Source organism: Taudactylus pleione, unplaced genomic scaffold (genome assembly GCF_031769625.1).
Source record: "Taudactylus pleione unplaced genomic scaffold, aTauple2 ptg000441l, whole genome shotgun sequence".
Lineage (NCBI taxonomy): Eukaryota > Metazoa > Chordata > Amphibia > Anura > Myobatrachidae > Taudactylus > Taudactylus pleione.
In genome coordinates, this window is record NW_028284843.1 from 1,240,001 (window position 1) to 1,265,355 (window position 25,355).

A 25,355-nucleotide genomic window follows, 5' to 3' on the forward strand; every position below is an offset into this window, starting at 1 on the left:
GTCTACAAGAAAGAGCCCCTAACTCAGAAACACGTCTGGCCGAAGCAATAGCCAGAAGGAAAACAGTCTTAGCTGTTAGCCATTTAAGATCCACTGAGCCCAGTGGTTCAAACGGCGGTCCTTGGAGAGCCCTCAGGACCACAGCCAAATCCCAAGGCGCCACAGGTGGAACAAAGGGCGGCTGAATGCGGAGAACACCCTGCATAAAGGTGCGCACATCCGGGATTGTAGCAATCCTACGGTGAAACCAGACAGATAGGGCCGAAACCTGTACCTTCAAAGAAGCAAGGCGAAGCCCATGATCTAGTCCCGCTTGCAGGAAGGCGAGAATCCGAGACAGACGAAACTCCCGCGGTGCATAACCTCTCGGTCGACACCACTGGAAGAACGTATGCCACACGCGATGGTATATCCTCGCGGAAGACGGTTTCCGAGCTCGTAACATGGTACGCACCACAGAGCTGGAAAACCCCCGGGACCTCAGCATGGCCGTCTCAACAGCCACGCCGTCAAAGACAGCCGAGTCAGGTCCGGGTGAAGGCAAGGACCCTGAGACAGAAGGTCCGGTCGTAGCGGCAACCGCAGAGGAATGTCCACGGACAGACCCTGAAGGTCTGAGAACCAGTGCCGTCTGGGCCACGCGGGAGCTATCAACAGGAGCGTCCCTCCTTCCTGTTTGAATTTCCGGATTACCCGTGGAAGAAGGGAGACCGGAGGGAACAGGTATGCGAACCGGAACGTCCACCGGACGGACAGAGCATCCACCAGAGACGCCCCTTTGTCTCTTGTGCGAGACCCGTACACCGGCAACTTGTTGTTGTGCCGGGACGCCATGAGGTCGATTTCTGGAAGACCCCACCTGTCCACCAGTAGTTGAAAAACGTCCGGGTGCAGGGACCATTCCCCCGGATGAACGTCCTGGCGACTTAGAAAGTCCGCCTCCCAATTGAGCACTCCCGGGATGAAGACCGCTGATATGGCCGGAAGATTGCGCTCCGCCCAAACCAGGATCCGAGAGACCTCTACGAGAGCCGCCCGACTGCGAATTCCTCCTTGCCTGTTTATGTAGGCCACGGTGGTAGCGTTGTCCGACTGGACCTGCACCGGGCGACCCTGGAGAAACCGCTGTGCCTGCTGGAGAGCATTGAAGACCGCACGGAGTTCCAAGATATTTATTGGAAGCTCCGCTTCTGTCGGCGTCCACCTGCCCTGGAACAAGTGTGGACCCGAAACTGCTCCCCAGCCCCGAAGACTGGCGTCCGTTGTCAACAGGACCCAATTTGGAACCCAGAACGGACGTCCCTTGTTGAGGTGGGTCGTCTGTAACCACCACGTAAGGGACAGGCGAACCTCCTGGGTGAGCACAATCGTCTGGGACTTCAGAGACTGAGTCAGCCCGTTCCACTTGGACAGGATCAGGTGCTGCAGAGGTCTGGAGTGAAACTGGGCGTATTCCACCATGTCGAACACCGACACCATGGAGCCCAGTAACCTCATCGCCGAGTGTAAGGACACCCGGCGGCTGTGCAGACAACTGCGCACCCTTGACTGTAAAGCAGAGATCTTGTCCTCCGTCACGAAGATCCTTTGCTGTCCCGAGTCCAATAAGGCTCCAAGATGCAGAATCCTCCGAGACGGGATTAGAGTGGACTTCTGCCAGTTGATTAGCCAGCCGTGCCGTTGCAGCAGTGCAATGGTCAGGTCCAAGTGGCGTAACAGGAGCTCTGGAGATCCTGCCACCAATAACAGGTCGTCCAAATACGGCAACATGCGGACTCCCTGCAGCCGCAGAGAAGCCGCCATGACCGCCATCACCTTGGTGTTGTTGCCAGGCCAAAAGGTAACGCCCGAAACTGGAAGTGGTCGCTGCTGATTGCAAACCTGAGGAACTGTTGATGGCGCCAAAGAATAGGGACATGCAGGTAAGCGTCCTGTATGTCCAATGACACCAAGTAGTCCCCAGGTTCCAGCGCCAGAATGATGGACCGTAGGGTCTCCATCCGAAACTTCGGGACCCGCAAAGACTTGTTGAGTGCTTTGAGGTTGAGTATCGGACGATATGACCCATTGGGTTTCTGTACCAAAAATAGATTTGAATAGAAACCCTGGCCCCTCTGGGAGAATGGAACCGCCACTATAACTCCAGCCTGGAGCATAGTGTGCAATACCTTCCGCAGCTCCGTAGCCTTGTTCCGGTCTGATGGGAGACCCGTGGTGAAGAAGCGAGCCGGGGGTCTGTGCCGGAAGGAGAGGGCGTATCCGTGGGAAACCACCTCCAGAACCCAAGTGTCTGTCGTAGTGGTCGACCAACACTGGGCGAACTGTAGCAGGCGGCCTCCCACCCTGGGATCCCCCAAAGGGAGGCCCGGACCGTCAGGCCGCAGGCTTGTCATCTGGCTTGGGGGCCGGACGTCTGGTACTCCATGCCTGCTTCCGGGGCTTGACCGATTTCTTAGGGCCAGCCTGTCGAGGAAACGACTGTGGTTTGGGCCTGCCCTGGGCCCTAGATGACCGAAAGGACGATGGTCCCGAACCAGAAGGAGCAGCGGCCGACGGGAGACAGGCAGATTTGGCTGCCGCCAGCGTGGCCACAATCTTATCCAGATCCGGACCGAAGAGAACTTCTCCGGTAAACGGCAACGCTTCCAGACCTTTCTTGGAATCTGCGTCCGCCTTCCAGGATCGCAGCCACAAGGTGCGACGAGCAGCTACCGCTGCTGAAGAAATTCTAGACACCAGAGTACTAATGTCTAGAGCCGCCTCGTTGATGTAGGTGGCCGAATCACGGAGATTGCCAATCAACTCCGCCTGATCGGCCGGACAGTCGGATTCAAAAGAAGCCTCTAATGAATCCGCCCAGCGCTCCATCGCTCTGGCAACCCAGCAAATGGCCATAGCCGGCCGTGCTGCCCCCCCTGCAAGGGAATAAGCGGACTTCAGGCAGATTTCTACCTTGCGGTCCGTAGCATCCTTAAGGGAGGACATGGATGGCATCGGCAATGTGGCACTACGGACAAGACGGGTCACGTGAGAATCCACCTGTGGAGGGGATTCCCACTTAGCAAAATAATTATCCGCGAACGGATAAGCCACCGCCAGGCGTCTCTGCGGCTGGTATCTTTTGCCAGGTTGTTTCCACGCCTCCTCTAAATGGTCCACCAACTGACCCGAAAGAGGAAAGACTGTGGCATCGCCCTTCACATCTTTGAAAAAGGCATACTTAGATTTAGCCGCTGGGGGAACTTCGTCCTCAATCACCAAGGCTGTGCGGACCGCCCGAATAAGTCCAGGAATATATACTTTGGACTTAGCATCAGCGTCCTTAGTATGGAGAGGTTCCTGATCGTAAGGATCTAGAATCTCCCCATCATCAGACGTCCCTTCGTCATCCTCATAAGGAGCGGACAGAGACGCCACCGGCCTTTTATGAGACCGCATCACAGACTCCCCTTGCAACACATCCGACAAGTGCTGTACAGAACTTGTCAGGGAGTTAACCCACGCTGGCTCCTGAGAACCCGGGAGCGGGGAAATAGGGAGACTGTGGGGTACCACCAATTGTCGTGGGAACCCCTGCATGGGTGACGACACCACAGACTGCTGGGACAAACCCATCGGAGTAAACGCGGGCTGCGGAGCTAACTGGCCCACTAAAGCTGTTAACGCCTGAGCGAAACAAGCCCAGGGCGGCTCCTGTACCGGTGCTGTAACCGTAATAGGCCGCGCCATGGACAAACACTGCCGGCAAAGGCCCTCCGCGCTACCCTCCCCCTCCGCTAACGGTACTTTGCACGTGGTACCCTGTAGCCGGAGGGGAAAATCACTTTCAGACATGATGGCACCACGTATGTGACCTCTCTCACCAATTAAGTATTAAATAGGCGAGAGACCACCCTGCAGCACCGCACCGCAAGGGCTTTAGCAGAAAGAACAGGGACAGTAATAAAGCTGACAGTTTAGAGAAGAAAAGATTACAGGCAGCAGCGCTAGCACAGTCACATACAATGCAGAAAAATAACAATTCCTGCACTAACAGCGCTGATCACTCAACTACACAGACACAGGGCCTGGTAGGACACAGCGCTGCATACACAGACCTGACCACAGCGGAGGAGAGGTATGCGGGGGGACCCAGACCACGATGCTTCCGTCCAGCGCTTCCAGCAGCGTTCACCATGCGTTCTGGAGAAGATGGCCGCCGAGGAGCAGAGAGGAGGCTGGCCTGGGGGAGGAGCGCTGCCACAGGACCAGTCGGCAGCATGCAGAGAGGGCTGTGTGCAGCGGGGGAGGCGCCGGCTGTGAGACAGGGAAGGCGCGCTCCCCTGGCATGCATTTAACCCCTGGGACGCCGCAGCGCTACCGCTCTGCTGCGGTCCGCTGTCCCAGGGGGTAGTGGAAGCGCAGGTTGGTCGCCTGGCTCCACGCTGCAGCCAGTCCCCAGGGAGCCCCCTGCCTGGGGACTTAGGACCATGTGATCAGCGGGGACCCACCGCGGGACCCCGCTGCTTACCTCTGTCCCCCTTGAATCCGGCCATGGTCCGGAGCATCTGGGGTCACCGCTAGCTGTGACCCCAGACGCCCACCAGCATCCCCGGATCAGTACCGGCGTTCTGGTACCGGCGGGGTGTAGGGAAGACAGCATGGACGTCAGGACTGACTGTCCATGCTGTTCATCCAGATGTGCAGCCACAGCTGCATGAAGAATAAGCTTCAGGGGCTCTTCTAGCCCCCACTCCAACAGGTGCACCCGACTCCGGCCGGGCACCAAACTAAACTGAGGTGCCTTGGCCCGGGGGCGGGGTATAGGAGGGGGACCTAGTGCATCCTGGGAGGCTGAAAGCTTAACTCTTTGGTGCCCTGCGACTGACGTCACACCTATACCCAAGGTATCCTGTGGATACCCTATGGACCCTGAAGTAGAAACACAGTATAGTGACCGTGCCCCTGATTACCAGGTATTAGTCACACAGGTGATAGAGGGTGAGAATGAGACAGCTGGTACCTGTGTGTGTGTGTGATGTAGGTATTAGTGTATATACACAGTACAGTGACCGTACCCCTGATTACCAGGTATTAGTCACACAGGTGATAGATGGTGAGAATGAGACAGCTGGTACCTGTGTGTGTGTGTGTGTGTGATGTAGGTATTAGTGTATATACACAGTATAGTGACCGTGCCCCTGATTACCAGGTATTAGTCACACAGGTGATAGAGGGTGAGAATGAGACAGCTGGTACCTGTGTGTGTGTGTGTGTGTGTGTGTGTGTGTGTGATGTAGGTATTAGTGTATATACACAGTATAGTGACCGTGCCCCTGATTACCAGGTATTAGTCACACAGGTGATAGAGGGTGAGAATGAGACAGCTGGTACCTGTGTGTGTGTGTGATGTAGGTATTAGTGTATATACACAGTATAGTGACCGTACCCCTGATTACCAGGTATTAGTCACACAGGTGATAGAGGGTGAGAATGAGACAGCTGGTACCTGTGTGTGTGTGTGTGTGTGTGTGTGTGTGTGTGTGTGTGTGTGTGTGTGATGTAGGTATTAGTGTATATACACAGTATAGTGACCGTGCCCCTGATTACCAGGTATTAGTCACACAGGTGATAGAGGGTGAGAATGAGACAGCTGGTACCTGTGTGTGTGTGTGATGTAGGTATTAGTGTATATACACAGTACAGTGACCGTACCCCTGATTACCAGGTATTAGTCACACAGGTGATAGAGGGTGAGAATGAGACAGCTGGTACCTGTGTGTGTGTGTGTGTGTGATGTAGGTATTAGTGTATATACACAGTATAGTGACCGTGCCCCTGATTACCAGGTATTAGTCACACAGGTGATAGAGGGTGAGAATGAGACAGCTGGTACCTGTGTGTGTGTGATGTAGGTATTAGTGTATATACACAGTATAGTGACCGTGCCCCTGATTACCAGGTATTAGTCACACAGGTGATAGAGGGTGAGAATGAGACAGCTGGTACCTGTGTGTGATGTAGGTATTAGTGTATATACACAGTATAGTGACCGTGCCCCTGATTACCAGGTATTAGTCACACAGGTGATAGAGGGTGAGAATGAGACAGCTGGTACCTGTGTGTGTGTGTGATGTAGGTATTAGTGTATATACACAGTATAGTGACCGTGCCCCTGATTACCAGGTATTAGTCACACAGGAGATAGAGGGTGAGAATGAGACAGCTGGTACCTGTGTGTGTGTGATGTAGGTATTAGTGTATATACACAGTATAGTGACCGTGCCCCTGATTACCAGGTATTAGTCACACAGGTGATAGAGGGTGAGAATGAGACAGCTGGTACCTGTGTGTGTGTGATGTAGGTATTAGTGTATATACACAGTATAGTGACCGTGCCCCTGATTACCAGGTATTAGTCACACAGGTGATAGAGGGTGAGAATGAGACAGCTGGTACCTGTGTGTGTGTGTGTGATGTAGGTATTAGTGTATATACACAGAGGCCATGACAGGCCCATTCTGGGGACAACCTTGCATAGAGAAATACCAAGACAAACACAGTATCCAGTTAGTAACTAGAAAAACAGCTTCCTGAGAAAAGGAATTAGAAAAGAATACACCCGGAACTGTGGGTGTTTTTGCATGTAAATGAAGAGACCCCACATGGGGATCGGTGTAGCTGTGACAACTGTAATACGGCCCAGAGACTTGAATCTGACTGAATGAACAATGGGAAGAAATCTGCTCTTTTAAACTCACTGTCAGACAGGCCGGCACCAGCACGGTTGGGGGTCTCCACCCTGTTTGAGAGTGAAGCTCACTGCCCATAACACATTTGCATTGCAGTTTGAAAATGTGAGTAAGAAATGATATATATATATAGATATATATATGTATTAAATCCATCATAAATAGAATCACATGATGCACATTAGCGAATGCACAATATCCTGCATGCGAACGCTGTTTATTAGCTGCATGCGTGCACATCTGCCCCAAATCAGATAAACCTAACTAGCGTCTTTTCCCAAACCCCTAATACTTACATAATGCACACTCACATAAAAGGTTCCATAGCTTTAAAGTATAAGATCCAAGTTTTATTCATTTATTAGAAATGCTGTGAAATAAAGGCTATTTGGTATCTAAGGTTTAATACGTGATAAGTAAGCCGTGTTTGGTGTTATACTGATCTGCACTCTCTCAACAGCTTTCCGGTATCATCGGTGTGAAGATCGCAACATGCATTCTCAACTTATGGACCGGAGAGATATAAAGCACCAAAATGTATTTTGTGAAACCAACAGCCTAGATTTGCATGCAGGGGGAATAGAGGAGACAATAGGCTGTCGGAGGCTGACCTGTGTCCATTTGAATCAACCTGTTAAATGCCCTCTAAGAAATGCACCCGCACTGGGAACCAATGGGATCAGCAACAAACCTCTCTATTGTGCGGTCTGTTTCTGTGAGGATATAAATGTGTGTGTTGTGACCCCAGTCTGGAGTCTTCTTGCTGATTGACGGAGGTTTCTTGCTGATGCCGGTATCTGGTCCAGAGCGCGTGCGTATGTATAACTATCTTGGGTCTGTATAATTTGGATCACAGTGTGTAACTGACTGTACTTTACTTGAATAATACTTTGTGCTTTGGAAACACATGTTAAAGGTCTAAGGTTTTTATTTACTGTATGACGGCGTATAGCAAATTTTAGAGGTTTATAGGCAGGGTTTAGAAGGTATAGGTAGGTGCGTATAGAGGATGAAATCCAGTATCCTTACTATTAGTGTATATACACAGACAGAAGCACAAACATCCTCACGGCTAATCTCTTCTTACCTGATGAGAGACTCCAATATGGCCGGGGTGGCTCCTTTCTGGAACTCCAGCTCTTTGTAATGGAGAGCCTTGGCATACGCTCGGCATTTCGCTGCCCTTTCTCCCAGGAGCACCACTCCATTATCGTCTCGCAGCGGCAATGGGCCCTAAGAAAGTATAGTGATAGCGGGTCAGCAGCTTAGTCTGTACTCTATAGTGACAGCAGGGGTGAGAGTGCCCACGTCATGGTCACAGACAGGAATATAAGGATCTGTGTGACCGGGTAAATGTAGTCATCACACAGTGGGTACAATGGCAGCTATCCGGACTGTGCTGTGTAATGAAAATAATCAGAATATAAGAAACGTGCCAACTTCTAAGGCACGTGTACTAAGCGGAGGTCCTTGTGGCAGGGTTTATAGAGGGGGACACGTCTCTTGCTCCAGTACCCAGGCTGTACACTGTTGCTGTACCCGTAGATTGGATGAAGGAGGAATCTGTGACAGGCTGGCAGTAGAGTCAGCCCATCGGACTACACAGAGGCACCTATAGCACTAGCCAGCAATGATAGGGCTGCACATACCTTATCGCTATGCTCCAGTACCCGGGCTGTACACTGCTGCTGTACCCGTAGATTGGATGAAGGAGGAATCTGTGACAGGCTGGCAGTAGAGTCTGCCCATCGGACCACACAGAGGCACCTATAGCACTAGCCAGCAATGATAGGGCTGCACATACCTTATCGCTATGCTCCAGTACCCGGGCTGTACACTGTTGCTGTACCCGTAGATTGGATGAAGGAGGAATCTGTGACAGGCTGGCAGTAGAGTCAGCCCATCGGACCACACAGAGGCACCTATAGCACTAGCCAGCAATGATAGGGCTGCACATACCTTATCGCTATGCTCCAGTACCCGGGCTGTACACTGCTGCTGTACCCGTAGATTGGATGAAGGAGGAATCTGTGACAGGCTGGCAGTAGAGTCTGCCCATCGGACCACACAGAGGCACCTATAGCACTAGCCAGCAATGATAGGGCTGCACATACCTTATCGCTATGCTCCAGTAACCGGGCTGTACACTGTTACTGTACCCGTAGATTGGATGAAGGAGGAATCTGTGACAGGCTGGCAGTAGAGTCAGCCCATCGGACCACACAGAGGCACCTATAGCACTAGCCAGCAATGATAGGGCTGCACATACCTTATCACTATGTTCCATAAACTCGGCCAGGTTCAGCAGCGTCTGTGTGACCTCCGCAATGTCCTGAGCGGTCAGCGCCATTTCTATGCTGCGGATCAGCTCGTCCTGCTGATCTTCATTCAGCTCAGACCAGCAGGAGAGGAAGGCGGCGTTAAACAGATCTCTGCAGAAACGGGAGAGACACAAAATAACTCATCTGTCTGCGTCTCCATAACCAGACCAGGAGCCGAGCACTCACCTGGCCAGAGGGTTATAGGCCTGAGCCAAGGACCAACATGAGCGCAGGGCAGGCGAGGAGGAGTCTTTCAGCAGCTCCACGCTCAGGCGTCTCAGCCACTCCAGCCAGTCATCTTTGGAGACCCTGCGAGCTGCTCCCCAAGCCTGGGAAGGAAAGAAATCCACTTACAGTAAGTAAGGACTTAGGGCCTAATTCAACAGCGATCGCAGCTGGGAATTCTCATGGAACGCAGCTGCGAACATATGCTAATGCCTGACAAAGCTCCGCCCACTGCTGCTTTCTCACATCTGTCCAATGTCGCTCTTCTGTGTAAACATCGGTACCATGGACGCACATCGGCCACTAACGCTGTATTTACACCAGGTCTGACCAACCGCAGACACGCATTCTCCACGCACGCAATGGGCACTCAGGCTGCGTATCCAATCGCAGTGGCTAATTTATGCACGCCAACGAAACAGAGGTCACACGGATACACACGCCTACGTTTTTCTGGCCACTCCCCCGTCCCACCACCACGAAACGCTCACAGCCTGCGATGGATCCCTCTGTGCGCCCATAATCGCAGTGTGATCGCAGCGCATGCTCAGTGCGGCTTATACACATGCGCAATGGGTAACAATCTGCGAATGCTCCTGAATCAGGTCCAGTGTGGCCCCCGCCGTACCTTCTGCAGATTGGTGGTGCTGACATGTAGTTTCTTCATTGGTCCACTGTCCAAGGGACCGCTGGCAAAAGTCTCTCCCAGGTTCCCTTTCAGGGCACGATGCTGATAGATCAGGGGGTCCTCTTCCTCGTCAGCAAGAGTATACCCCTGTATTCATTAAGAAACATTAAGGCTGACATAAGAAAAGCAAAGGTTACAATGATAAACATAAAATGGAAGCTCACAGACCCTCTCCTACCAAGAGCTCCAGCATCTGCTTTGTCCAGGTGCTAAGACCACACTTGGGGGCAGCGGGAGGTTTGGAGGAGAGATAAGGGGGAGACTCACTGGCAATCCTGTTAGCAGGTCTGAGCATCACAAGTCATTTACTGAGACCAGAGCACAGACATCCCTGAGCTGAGCATGAGAGGGGCATGTACTAAAGGGGATGTAGTTACCGACGCACGGAAAGACAACTGACGGATTCTCGGCATCGAAATCCCGACTTAGTACTAAAGATAGGCGCCAAAATACCGACGCACATCTTTAGCCTGACAACGGTACCCCGACAGACGGCTTCCTGAATGAAGGTAAGTGGGGACGAAGGAAGGGGGCTAGTGTTAGGCACCCTCCCCCACGGGATAGTTAAGTGTAGTGTGCGGGAAGGCGGGTTAGGTTTAGGCACCCCCGGGGGGACTTAAGGTTAGGCTCCGTGAGGGGGGGGGGGGTAGGGTTAGAATACTTACTAGACCTGTCGGGATTCTCGTATTTTAGCCTTCCGGCGTCGGCTTTTTACCCAGCGCTGAACAGCTCCTGGGATTTCATATCCAACCCCTACTAAAGTAATTGTGTCCATTAGTTTAAAAAATAATAACTATGGAGTGAGGACTCGCTGGCGATTACTCATTTATAATCTAAAACCACCTAAAATGCCTTATGCAAGAACAGAGGCCTAAGATTGGCTTACATTGGTCCTATGTACAGTATAATGCGGTGGGAGTGACAGTATAATGCGGAGGGAGTGACAGTATAATGCGGTGGGAGTGACAGTATAATGCGGAGGGAGTGACAGTATAATGCGGTGGGAGTGACAGTATAATGCGGTGGGAGTGACAGTATAATGCGGTGGGAGTGACAGTATAATGCGGTGGGAGTGACAGTATAATGCGGTGGGAGTGACAGTATAATGCGGTGGGAGTGACAGTATAATGCGGTGGGAGTGACAGTACAATGCGGTGGGAGTGACAGTATAATGCGGTGGGAGTGACAGTATAATGCGGTGGGAGTGACAGTATAATGCGGTGGGAGTGACAGTATAATGCGGTGGGAGTGACAGTATAATGCGGTGGGAGTGACAGTACAATGCGGTGGGAGTGACAGTACAATGCGGTGGGAGAGACAGTACAATGCGGTGGGAGTCACAGTATAATGCGGTGGGAGTGACAGTATAATGCGGTGGGAGTGACAGTATAATGCGGTGGGAGTGACAGTACAATGCGGTGGGAGTGACAGTATAATGCGGTGGGAATGACAGTATAATGCGGTGGGAATGACAGTATAATGCGGAGGGAGTGACAGTATAATGCGGTGGGAGTGACAGTATAATGCGGTGGGAGTGACAGTACAATGCGGTGGGAGTGACAGTATAATGCGGTGGGAGTGACAGTATAATGCGGTGGGAGTGACAGTATAATGCGGTGGGAGTGACAGTATAATGCGGTGGGAGTGACAGTATAATGCGGTGGGAGTGACAGTACAATGCGGTGGGAGAGACAGTACAATGCGGTGGGAGTCACAGTACAATGCGGTGGGAGTGACAGTATAATGCGGTGGGAGTGACAGTATAATGCGGTGGGAGTGACAGTATAATGCGGTGGGAGTGACAGTATAATGCGGTGGGAGTGACAGTATAATGCGGTGGGAGTGACAGTACAATGCGGTGGGAGAGACAGTACAATGCGGTGGGAGTGACAGTATAATGCGGTGGGAGTGACAGTATAATGCGGTGGGAGTGACAGTATAATGCGGTGGGAGTGACAGTATAATGCGGTGGGAGTGACAGTATAATGCGGTGTGGGAGTAACACTATAAAGCAGACTTGCTGATTTGACCCTAGTCAGCCTCCATAGCCGGGGAAAAGGGAAGGTATTAGTGATCTTTAGCGCGATTCTCCTTTATTAGATGTGTTACTTCCTCGGATATTAAACATACGGGAATGTTATTTAGGTGCAGTGCCTCCTAGTGGTTGGCTGAGGGAGTGGATGGACACGAACACATGAAGAACCTTTAAATACCTTTAGGATTCGGCATGTCAGCACCTCATAGCGCTGGTGTAAGATTCTGTGCTTCAGCAGCACCTTGTTCACCATTGGAATAAATATCTGGAACTGGAAAGAGAAAGGAACAATGTAAAGACTGAGGCACAGAGCAATGAGATGGGAAGACAGAGCCAGGTCCCTGTATGACAGCAGCATTTCCATATAGTCACTGCTTGGATTCATCTGCATTAGTGCCCCTGACTCCTCTCTTCTATGGTCCGGGATACCCCTCACTCATTATATTGCCTGCAATAAGCTGGTCAGTGACAACTGGGAAATCCCAGGGCATATGGGGGACTGTACTAGACCCGTCATGGTTAGCCTTATGTACAGAATAAACGTACCATATATATGATAAGAGACTGAAGACTCTTTGTGGGGACTCTTGTAATAGCAGAAACCTGATTGGCTGAAAATGGAACTTGTATAATTACAGTGTAAACCAGATGAGATAGATTGGACAAAGAAAGAAAAATACTCTTACAATTCAAATAGGGGGATAACTCTCAAAGAGAGCGCCCAACATAGAGCCCTCTGCCATAAATACAATTAGCCCCGTTACTAAACCGCTGGTGATAAAGGACGGTAGCCTGAGGCTATTCTATTCCAGCCTCTTTTCCACTGGAGCCCCTTTATAATGCCAGCTAAAGTAACGTGGTAACAATCTGTGAGAAGTTCACAATCCTATGTGTTAGCAGTGGCTGTGCTACCCATTAACATGCTCTATAACGAGGATTTCCTATAAGGTCTATCACACGGGAAAGAACATCCCATTAACTGCAGAGTTCCCCCAGAGGGACTGCACAGAGCTGACGGGACTATGCCTATCTCCTATTCCTGCCGTTACATTGCAGTATATCTATATACAAGGTGTACAACAGAAACTTCCCCCAGAGGGACTGTACAGAGCTGCCGGGACTATCCCCATCTCCTATCATCTATTCCTGCCGTTACATTGCTGTATATCTATATACAAGGTGTACAACAGAAACTTCCCCCAGAGGGACTGTACAGAGCTGCCGGGACTATCCTCATCTCCTATTCCTGCCGTTACATTGCAGTATATCTATATACAAGGTGGACAACAGTAACTTCCCCCAGAGGGACTGTACAGAGCTGCCGGGACTATCCCCATCTCCTATTCCCGCCGTTACATTGCAGTATATCTATATACAAGGTGGACAACAGAAACTTCCCCCAGAGGGACTGTACAGAGCTGCCGGGACTATCCCCATCTCCTATTCCTGCCGTTACATTGCAGTATATCTATATACAAGGTGTACAACAGAAACTTCCCCCAGAGGGACTGTACAGAGCTGCCGGGACTATGCCTATCTCCTATTCCTGCCGTTACATTGCTGTATATCTATATACAAGGTGGACAACAGAAACTTCCCCCAGAGGGACTGCATAGAGCTGCCGGGACTATGCCTATCTCCTATTCCTGCCGTTACATTGCAGTATATCTATATACAAGGTGTACAACAGAAACTTCCCCCAGAGGGACTGCACAGAGCTGCCGGGACTATCCCCATCTCCTATCATCTATTCCTGCCGTTACATTGCTGTATATCTATATACAAGGTGTACAACAGAAACTTCCCCCAGAGGGACTACACAGAGCTGCCGGGACTATCCCCATCTCCTATCATCTATTCCTGCCGTTACATTGCAGTATATCTATATACAAGGTGTACAACAGTAACTTCCCCCAGATGGACTGTACAGAGCTGCCAGGACTATGCCTATCTCCTATTCCTGCCGTTACATTGCAGTATATCTATATACAAGGTGTACAACAGAAACTTCCCCCAGAGGGACTGCATAGAGCTGCCGGGACTATGCCTATCTCCTATTCCTGCCGTTACATTGCTGTATATCTATATACAAGGTGTACAACAGTAACTTCCCCCAGAGGGACTGTACAGAGCTGCCGGGACTATCCCCATCTCCTATCATCTATTCCTGCCGTTACATTGCTGTATATCTATATACAAGGTGTACAACAGAAACTTCCCCCAGAGGGACTGTACAGAGCTGCCGGGACTAGCCCCATCTCCTATTCCTGCTGTTACATTGCAGTATATCTATATACAAGGTGGACAACAGAAACTTCCCCCAGAGGGACTGTACAGAGCTGCCGGGACTAGCCCCATCTCCTATTCCTGCCGTTACATTGCAGTATATCTATATACAAGGTGGACAACAGTAACTTCCCCCAGAGGGACTGCATAGAGCTGCCGGGACTATGCCTATCTCCTATTCCTGCCGTTACATTGCAGTATATCTATATACAAGGTGTACAACAGAAACTTCCCCCAGAGGGACTGTACAGAGCTGCCGGGACTATGCCTATCTCCTATTCCTGCCGTTACATTGCTGTATATCTATATACAAGGTGTACAACAGAAACTTCCCCCAGAGGGACTGCACAGAGCTGCCGGGACTATGCCTATCTCCTATTCCTGCCGTTACATTGCAGTATATCTATATACAAGGTGTACAACAGAAACTTCCCCCAGAGGGACTGCACAGAGCTGCCGGGACTATCCCCATCTCCTATCATCTATTCCTGCCGTTACATTGCTGTATATCTATATACAAGGTGTACAACAGAAACTTCCCCCAGAGGGACTACACAGAGCTGCCGGGACTATCCCCATCTCCTATCATCTATTCCTGCCGTTACATTGCAGTATATCTATATACAAGGTGTACAACAGTAACTTCCCCCAGAGGGACTGTACAGAGCTGCCAGGACTATGCCCATCTCCTATCATCTATTCCTGCCGTTACATTGCAGTATATCTATATACAAGGTGTACAACAGTAACTTCCCCCAGAGGGACTGTACAGAGCTGCCAGGACTATGCCTATCTCCTATTCCTGCCGTTACATTGCAGTATATCTATATACAAGGTGTACAACAGTAACTTCCCCCAGAGGGACTGCATAGAGCTGCCGGGACTATGCCTATCTCCTATTCCTGCCGTTACATTGCTGTATATCTATATACAAGGTGTACAACAGTAACTTCCCCCAGAGGGACTGTACAGAGCTGCCGGGACTATCCCCATCTCCTATCATCTATTCCTGCCGTTACATTGCTGTATATCTATATACAATAGTACAAATAACTACACCCTTTATTTGTAATCAACAATTTCAAAGCTCTACAGGACATCCTGACGGCTATCCCTGAGTGCCATCATTACTGGTAGTGTTGTTGTTATATACTAAACTGAGCGCCAGCAGATTTATACCTATATATATATAAAAAAAAAAATATATATATATATATATATACATATATATATATATATATTATATTATATTATAGGTACTGTATTATTGAAGTCATTAGACATATACAAAGGAGTAGTATCTGGCACACCCAAGAACCCTCTAGCATATGTATGAGAGTGTATATATTAATATTATATTAATTAATTAATTATATTAGGCCTCTACTGCAAATGTCTTCAGTTCCTGCTTGTTCTTGGGGCATTTTCCCTTCAGTTTTGTCTTCATCAAGTGAAATGCATGCTCAATCGGATTCAGGTCAGGGGATTGACTTGGCCATTGCATAACATTCCACTTTTTAGCCTTAAAAACTCTTTGGTTGCTTTTGCAGTATGCTTCGGGTCATTGTCCATCTGCATTGTGAAGCGCCGTCCAATGAGTTCAGAAGCATTTGACTGAATATGAGCATATAATATTGCCCGAAACACTTCAGAATTCATTCTGCTGCTTTTGTCAGCAGTCACATCATCAAAAAATACAAGGGAACCAGTTCCATTGGCAGCCATACATGCCCACGCCATGACACTACCACCTCCATGCTTCAATGATGAAGTGGTATGTTTTGGATCACGAGCAGTTCCTTTCCTTCTCCATACTCTTCTCTTCCCATCACTCTGGTACAAGTTGATCTTTGTCCCATCTGTCCATAGGATGTTGTTCCAGAACTGTAATGGCTTTTTTAGATGCTGTTTGGCAAACTCTAATCTGGTCTTCCTGTTTTTGTGGCTCACCAATGGTTTACATCTTGTGGTGAACCCTCTATATTCACTCTTGTGAAGTCTTCTCTTGATTGTTGACTTTGATACATATACACCTACCTCCTGGAGAGTGTTCTTGATTTGGCCAACTGTTGTGAAGGGGTTTTTCTTCACCAGGGAAATAATTCTTCTGTCATCCATAGTTGTTTTCCGTTGTCTTCCGGGTCTTTTGGTGTTGCTGAGCTCTCCGGTGCGTTCTTTCATTTTAAGAATGTTCCAAACAGTTGATTTTGCCACACCTAATATTTTTGCTATCTCTCTGATGGGTTTGCTTTGATTTTTCAGCCTAATGATGGCTTCACTGATAGTGACAGCTCGTTGGATCTCATATTGAGAGTCGACAGCAACTGATTCCAAATGCAAATGTCACACCTAGAATCAACTCCAGACCTTTTACCTGCTTAATTGATAATGAAATAATGAGGGAATAGCCCACACCTGTCCATGAAATAACTTTTGAGTTGATAGTCCCATTACTTTTGTCCCCTTAAAAAGTGGGAGACACATATAGAAACCGTTGTAATTCCTACACCGTTCACCCGATTTGGATGTAATTAACCTCAAATTAAATCTTAAAGTCCGCAGGTAAAGCACATCTTGTTTGTTTCATTTCAAAATCATTGTGGTGGTGAATAGAGGCCAAAATATATTTGTGATCAAGTCTTCTTGATGTTACACAGATACTTTCTTCCACAGTTCACCCAATTACACAATCACTATAAAATTCCTTTACACATTTTAAGATTTTTAAAACATCAATAAAATCCATAAATCAGCTTTATAAAAAGCAAATGTGGCCTTATGTGGTTGGATGTTACAGACTTGCTATCTCCCCCCCTTAGAGGTATGAGGTTATTGACACCAAGTCATCAACTTTTGGGTCACAGCAGCCTTGTCCATCCAACGCGTTTCATCTCTAGCGACTTCCTCAGGGGAGGAGTTTATAGTGGCTTTCATTTCACCTCATTTTGCTCAAATGTGTTTTCCACATTGTTCCTCATAACAATGCCTCCAGAATTTATTAAAGGCTTCTAATCAATTAGAATTTTCCCAAATTGACCAGACCAGCAATTCTTTCTTATGGACTCAAATGGACCTTATCACAGGCTCTCCTGTCAGATACTGAGAGGAAAACACATTGGAGCAAAATTAAGTGAACTGAAAGCCACTATATAATACACCCCTGAGAAAGTCTGTAGAGATGAAACGCGTTGGGTGTTTCTATGGCCTCTCCACAGGTAAAATACTTCATTTCTTTCTTTGGGTGTTGGCCTGACTGAACTGGGTGCATTTGATCCTTGTAATACCGATGGGCATCGGGGTCATCTGACGTCTACTACAAAGATCCTTAACAGCCCACCACTGTACTTTATTTTCCCCAGACACTAGTCTCCCCACTCTCTCATCACCCGTCCAATACTTTGTATTGTACAACAGGTGAAAGCATTAGTGGGGGACACTTATGTGTCTCACTCGTACTTATTCTTACACATATTTATACTGTTTTTTGACCAGCCTGCTTTCACTATGAATATTTGGAGATACCATATAAGTTTTGCAGATAAGGTTCTGGATACTATTGGAGATTGATTACTGATAGGCGAATGTGTCAGTGCGGATCTTCCTTATATATTTCCAATATAACCTTATCTGCTGCTGTAACAGGATTTGTGCAACTTTATGATGTCAGAATAAATTGCCATACGTATGAAATCAATATGGATGTATGCTATCTATGCTGTAAATTGTGTGTGTGCACTGTGATAAATGAATGGAAAGCATTATTTTGTGGTGTGGATTTAACAAATGTCATTAATGAGTTTCTCACTGCTGCAATGACGATTATTGGGAATGAAAACTTTCCCTAAGTAATTATCACTAAAAGTGACTAGTCTGATACAGCCCTGTTTCCCATTATCTCTGATTATGCCCTCCTCTTCATATGGTGATAGGTACACCACCAAATCATCCAAAATCCTGGGTCACCAGTGACGAGTTACACATTCGTCTGTAACCACCAACAAGGGAAGATCTGACAGCATTTACTATCCCTACAAGAGCCACTTCAGTCTCTGAGAAGGAGCAACTGGGAAACTGCAGGGTTCAACTTTCCTTCACGTCCACTACAAGTGCCTATAGCTGCACTGACTCGCAGGCACAACCCCTAAACTGCAAAATGATACAAAGTGAATAGACATTGTATAACATCCACATATACACAACCTGGATCTTTGCTTGAAATTTTAGTGTTCGTTATCCAGCTAAAAAACAAGAGATATGGTAAGAACTTACCTTTGTTATCTCTGTTTCTACGAAGTCCATAGGGTCCACAGGGTGACCTTGGGGTATAGCTGGATCCTGGATCCTCGGGCACCACGGAGTTAAAGCTTTTAGCTGCTCCCAGGATGCACTTTGGTCCAACCTCCCCTATACCCCGCCCCCGAGCCACAGGCACCTCAGTTGGTAAGCAGCCCAGGCCGGAGGAGGAGACGAAACAGAGAGAAGGAAGACTGGAACACACAAGAACCATACTCACAGAAATGGGAGACGGAAAACCGGTGACCAGTCACAGAGCCCATATGAAGCCAGGTGCGTCAGGGCGGGTGCCCTGTGGACCCTATGGACTTCGTAGAAACAGAGATAACAAAGGTAAGTTCTTACCATATCTCTTGTTTTCTACTTCAGGGTCCATAGGGGTCCACAGGGTGACCTTGGGGATGTCCCAAAGCAGTCCAACTAAGGGCGGGGACGCTCCTGTGCTGATAGGAGAACCCGGCGCCCAAAGGATGCATCCTGAGAGGCAAAGGTGTCAAACGCATAGAACCTCAAAAAGGTCTGAATGGAAGACCAGGTGGCCGCCTTACAGAGCTGAACAGCAGAGGCGCCACGGCTAGCAGCCCAAGAAGGGCCCACGGACCGAGTGGAATGAGCCTTAACAGAGGCTGGAACAGGTAAACCCTCCTGCATATAAGCCTCAATAATAACAGAACGAAGCCAACGGGCTAGAGTCTGTTTGTTGGCAGGCCAACCCCTCTTGTGAAAACCAAAGAGGATAAACAAAGAATCCGACTTCCTCACAGAACTAGTCCAGTCCACATAAACCTGGAGTGCCCGGACAACGTCTAAGGAAGTCTCCCCAGCCGAAATATCAGGTGACTGAAAGGCTGGTACAACAATTTCCTGATTAATGTGGAACCTGGAAACCACCTTAGGCAGGAAATCAGGACGAGTGCGAAGCACCGCTCTGTCCTGATGAAAAATCAGAAAAGGGGGACGACAAGAAAGCGCCCCCAAATCTGAAACCCTCCTGGCAGAAGCAATTGCCAAGAGGAAAACAGTTTTAAAAGTTAGCCACTTGAGCTCCACTGACTCCAAGGGCTCAAAAGGAGGACCCTGTAAGGCCCTAAGAACCACCGCCAAATCCCACGGGGCCACAGGTGGCACAAAGGGAGGCTGGATTCTCAAAACACCCTGGAAAAAGGTGTGTACGTCCGGCATAGCAGCGATCCTGCGCTGGAACCACACCGACAGACCAGACACGTGTACCTTCAGTGAAGAAAGACGTAATCCTAAATCCAAACCGGACTGAAGGAAAGCCAGAATACGCGAAACTCGGAACACCTGGGGATCATAGTTTCTGGCCTCGCACCACTGAAAGTAAGTGTGCCACACTCTGTGATAGATCCTCGCGGAAGCAGGCTTGCGCGCCCTCAGCATGGTGGTAATAACGGAGCTAGAAAAGCCCCGAGACCTCAGGACGGCTGTCTCAAGAGCCACGCCGTCAAAGATAGTCGACCCAGATCCGGGTGAAGACAGGGCCCCTGAGACAACAGGTCCCGCCGTTGAGGTAGGAGGTACGGAGCGTCGATGGACAGGCTCCGCAGATCGGAGTACCACGGCCTTCTGGGCCACGCTGGGGCCACCAGGATCAGTGTGCCTCCGTCCTGTTTGAACTTGCGCAGGACCCGAGGCAGCAGAGATATCGGAGGGAACAAGTAAGCCAGTTGAAACAGCCATTTCACCGACAGCGCGTCTATCAGACTTGCGCCTGCGTCCCTTGTCCTTGACCCGTACACAGGCAGCTTGTGATTGTAACGGGACGCCATCAGGTCCAGTTCTGGCAGCCCCCACTTGTCCACGAGTAGTTGGAATACCTCTGGATGAAGCGACCATTCCCCGGGATGCACATCGTAACGGCTGAGGAAGTCTGCCTCCCAATTGAGGACTCCTGGGATGAAAACTGCCGAGAGAGCTGGAAGATAGCGCTCCGCCCAAGCCAGGACGCGGGACACCTCCGACATCGCAGCTCGACTGCGAGTCCCTCCCTGGTGATTGATGTACGCCACCGTGGTGGCGTTGTCTGACTGCACCTGAACGGCCCTTCCGTGAAGAGCGGTGCCGGACGACTGCAGGGCTCTGTATACTGCCCGCAGTTCCAGGATGTTGATGGGAAGAATCGCTTCCTCCGCCGACCAACGACCCTGAAGTGACAAGGAGCCTGTCACCGCCCCCCAACCCCGGAGACTGGCATCTGTCGTGAGCAGAACCCATTCCGGGATCCAAAAGGGGCGCCCCTCCAGGAGATGCGCTGTCTGCAGCCACCAGGCTAGGGACAGACGCACCTCCGAGGACAACACCAGCATCTGAGAGCGGATCCTGTGTGGCAATCCGTTCCATTCTGAAAGAATCAGCCCCTGCAGGGGCCTGGAATGGAACTGGGCAAACTCCACCATGTCGAATGCCGACACCATGGACCCCAAAACTCTCATCGCTGAGTGCACCGACACTCTGCCACTGCTCAGACAACTGTGAATCCGCAGCTGTAAGGAGGAGACCTTCTCTGGAGTCAGAAAAATCCGTTGCTGACGAGAGTCCAGCAGGGCCCCCAAATGAACCATCCGTTGTGATGGGATGAGGGAGGATTTCTTCCAGTTGATCAACCAGCCGTGCGCCTGTAGACAAGCGACCGTCAGGTGGAGATGCTGGATCAGTACCTCCGGGGAGCTTGCCAGCAAGAGGAGGTCGTCTAGATACGGTAGCAACCGTATCCCCTGGCTCCGAAGGTGAGCCGCCATGACCGCCATCACCTTGGTAAATACCCTTGGTGCCGTGGAGAGACCAAAGGGTAGAGCCCTGAATTGGTAGTGGTTGTGGAGAATAGCAAACCGCAGAAACCGTTGGTGCGATGTTGCTATAGGCACATGGAGGTAGGCGTCCTGGATATCCAGGGAGACCATATAATCCCCCGGTTCCATCGCCAGTATGATGGAACGCAAAGTTTCCATCCTGAATTTGGGAACCCTGAGAAACCTGTTCAGGGACTTCAAATTGAGGATGGGGCGATGAGAGCCATTGGGTTTCTGCACCAGAAACAGCGTAGAGTAATACCCCATCCCACGTTGAGACTGTGGTACGGGTATAATGACCCCCGCCGTCAGCAAGGCCTCTATGGCTTCCTGAACCTGCAAGGCCTTGGTTTTGTCCTGAGAAGGACTTGTGTAAAAAAACTGGCAAGGCGGCCTGTGCCGAAAAGACAGGGCGTACCCCTGGGAGACCACTTCTCGCACCCAGGCATCCGTGGTGGTATTGTGCCAGCACTGGGCGAATTGAAGAAGTCGGCCTCCCACTCTGGGGTCCCCCAGAGGGAGGCCCGTCCCATCACGCAGAAGGCTTATCTTCTGGCTTGGAAGAAGGGCGCCTAGCACTCCAGGCTTGCTTCTTTGGCTTTGAGGCGGTCTTGGGTGCGGACTGCCTCGGGAAGGACTGACCCTTTGCCTTGCCCTGAACCCGAAAGGAACGAAACGCCGAGCTCCGGACCTTAGCAGGTGTAGTAGCTGAAGGGAGGAAGGCTGACTTGGATTTTGCCAGGGTATCTACTATTTTGTCCAGGTCCGGACCAAATAGTAATTCCCCATTAAAAGGTAAGGCCTCCAAGCCTTTCTTTGAATCCGCGTCTGCTCTCCAAGACCGCAACCACAAGGATCTACGAGCAGACACTGCTGCCGACGAAACCCTAGAGGTCAACAGGCTAGCATCCAAAGATGCTTCTCCAATGTAGGAGGCGGCATCTCTCATCTGTCCTAACAACGCCCTCTGTACGTCCGGAGATTCATCCGTAAACGTGTCCTCCAAGGCGTTGGCCCACCCCTCAATGGCCTTGGCCACCCAGGAGATGGCCATGGACGGCCGGGCTACAGCCCCTGAGAGAGAATAAATAGACTTTAGACAAGTCTCCACCTTCCTGTCCGTAGGATCCTTCAGCGAGGATATAGACGGCAATGGCAAAGTAGCACTCCTGATGAGGCGTGTTACATGGGAATCGACTGCAGGCGGAGTTTCCCATTTCTTACAATGCGCTTCCGGGAATGGATAATTGGACGCCAAGCGTTTCTGTGGCAGGAAACGCTTACTGGGCGTCTGCCAGGCCACCGCCATGTGATCAGTCAACTGATCAGACAAGGGGAACGCTGTAGAAGTAACCTTAGCCTTTTTAAAACTAGGATACCTTGACTTGGGAGCGGGTGCCTCATCCTCAATCAGAAGAATAGCCCGCACCGCCTTAACCAGAGCCCGCACATTGATGGAAGACTTAGTGTCTACCTCCTGGACTGAGGCATCTGAGGCTGAGTCATCCTGTACCTCACCATCATCCGAGAACCCCTCAGAATCCGAAAGATGCGCAGCCTGTGCCATGACTGAGCGTTTAGACGCCCTGGAGGGCACGTCACTGCGCAACATCGACTGAAAAGCCGAAGATGCTGCCGCCAAATCTTGGACAGTGTGGGAAAGCGCATCCACCCAGGGTGGAGGGGCTGTCACAGGAGCCTGAAACGGCACCACAGCCGGCTGTGCCACAGGGGTGGACTGAATATACATTGGCAACCCCGCATAGGGACCAACAGGCTGAGACCCCGGGGGAGTCTGCAATAATTGTGGGACACCCGGGGAATGGGGGATGGCAGGCTGGGGCAACGCCCTAGTAGGGGCGGCAGTCGGGACCGACAGACGGTCCGCGATGGACACCAGCACCTGGGAAAACATCGCCCATGGTGGCTCCTGCGAAATGTGAGGTTTAGACGTACCAGGTACCGCCTGGCACCGTCCGCACAGGCCGTCCTGTGACAAATCCTCCCTATCCACTCCTGCAGAACAGCGCCTGCAGGAGAACAATACCGGAGCCCCGGAGTGCTCAATCTCCTCCTCAGACATGACTTAGGAAGAAAACGTGCGCACTCACCAGTGTGCTGAACAACAGCCCACAATATGGCACCGTGTAGCACACAACTGTATGTGACGGACCTCACAAATACGTGATCTATATAGGTGAGGTCAGTAGAAACACCCTTCCCCCGCACACCTGTAGGGCTTGTAGGAGAAGGAAAGGGATAGTTACAGGCTGACAGTAAGTAGAAAAAAGACACAGACAGGCAGCACTAGCAAAAGTCACATACCATGCAGGAAGATATACTCACTGCACCTTTCCACTACAATCAACCTCCCAGATTCAGTGTCTGGGAGGGCTATAGCGCTGTGTACACTGTCCTTCTGCAGGGGAGAGGTACACAGGGGGACCGGTCCGCCTGCTCCCTGAGAGTATCCACGCTGCCACAGAGAAAATGGCCGCTGGAGACCTCAGAGGAGGAGTGGCCGAGTAGCTGCAGCTCAGCGACGCCAGACTCCGAGCTGAAAGGCGCGCTGAGCTGAGGGGAGGAGGCGCTGACAGGGAAGGCTTCCTCCCCTGGCTAGCATATTTAACCCCCGGGTTGCCGGCATCCCGCTTGCCGCGATATTAACACTGGTGGTCTAGTGGTCTGGCGGGGTATGCCTCCGCTGGAGGGGGGGCCCGCCGCCACCGCTAGCACCCCCGGTCTGTCCCCTAGACCGGGGGCATGGGACTGCATTTAAAAGGAACCCGCGCACCGCCGCTAATCAGCGGTGCGCGGCTTACCTGATCTCCCCGGCGTCTTCCGGCAGCAGTCCCGGGGGAAACCAGAGTCCGGCTAGTACAGACTCTGGCTTCCCCCGCCGCGATCCCCAGTTCAGTGCTGGCGTCGCGGCGCCAGCAGGGAGAAGGAGCGGCAGCGTGGGCGTCTGTACAGACAGCCCAGCGCTGCCGCTCTGGAGAACAAAACTAGTGTAAAAATAAATTTAACCTAGTTAAATAAAAAGCTTTAGGGGGCTGCTCCTGCAGCCCCCCCCGCAGGGTGACCCGACTCCGGACGGGCACCATCTAAAACTGAGGTGCCTGTGGCTCGGGGGCGGGGTATAGGGGAGGTTGGACCCAAGTGCATCCTGGGAGCAGCTAAAAGCTTTAACTCCGTGGTGCCCGAGGATCCAGGATCCAGCTATACCCCAAGGTCACCCTGTGTACCCCTATGGACCCTGAAGTAGAAATGTTGTTTTTATAAGTTTCACTTCCTGCACTGATCCTCCAACTCCTGCAATACGGTGACTGGTCCGAGCCAGGAGATCTTCTGCTCAGGCCAAACTCATCACAGGTCCCGACCAGGAGAGCTTTACGCTCACCTGAAGCTCAGTCCCAGTAGGAGTTAGAAGACACTGTGACCCGGGCAGCGAGGCTCTCCGGCACTGTGCCTGGTAAATCACATTTCTATTTTGCTCAAATTGGAGAGATGATAGAACCATTGTGCCTTTCTTAGTAAGGATTGTTATAGACCATTTTGTAACTGTACCTTCTTGCCCAGCTGGAAGACTAACGAGGAAAGCGTGTCCATGGCGCTCTGTCTCAGCTCAGGGCTGACATCTAGTGTACGGACGATAGGATGGATTATCCTGGAGGCATAGTCTGTGAAATCTAGAGATTCAGTCAATCGATCCACAGTCTCCAGAGCCACCCTGGGCAAAGGAAGAAAGAGTAGAACAGAATATACACATACTACAGAATATACCATTGTTATGTATAGTGGGCATTATTCCCCTGGACGGAAAGAAGACAAATGGACATGGTTAATGTGTATATAAAGATCCTTTATGTGTTAAAAAGGAAAGCTATGGTAAACTTACATTTGTTAACTCTCCTTCTTCAAAGACCAAAGGGTCCAGAGGGGAGACAAGGGGGTGTAGGTGGTGGT

At 50.4% G+C, this 25,355-nt stretch overlaps 1 protein-coding gene across 3 annotated transcripts in view; it reads right to left on the minus strand.

The window, feature by feature from the left end:
• The window catches only part of MTOR (mechanistic target of rapamycin kinase), a 393,475-nt gene that overhangs the window by 278,944 nt on the left and 89,176 nt on the right, over window positions 1-25,355 (minus strand). For all 3 annotated transcript variants that reach the window (XM_088447807.1, XM_088447808.1, XM_088447806.1), the window contains exons 21-26: window positions 24,957-25,119; window positions 12,179-12,271; window positions 9,906-10,052; window positions 9,239-9,381; window positions 9,001-9,163; window positions 7,819-7,964 (exon numbers count right to left, since the gene is read on the minus strand). In XM_088447807.1, the coding sequence (XP_088303933.1) occupies window positions 7,819-7,964; window positions 9,001-9,163; window positions 9,239-9,381; window positions 9,906-10,052; window positions 12,179-12,271; window positions 24,957-25,119 (855 nt within the window). The remainder of the gene's footprint in view (window positions 1-7,818; window positions 7,965-9,000; window positions 9,164-9,238; window positions 9,382-9,905; window positions 10,053-12,178; window positions 12,272-24,956; window positions 25,120-25,355) is intronic.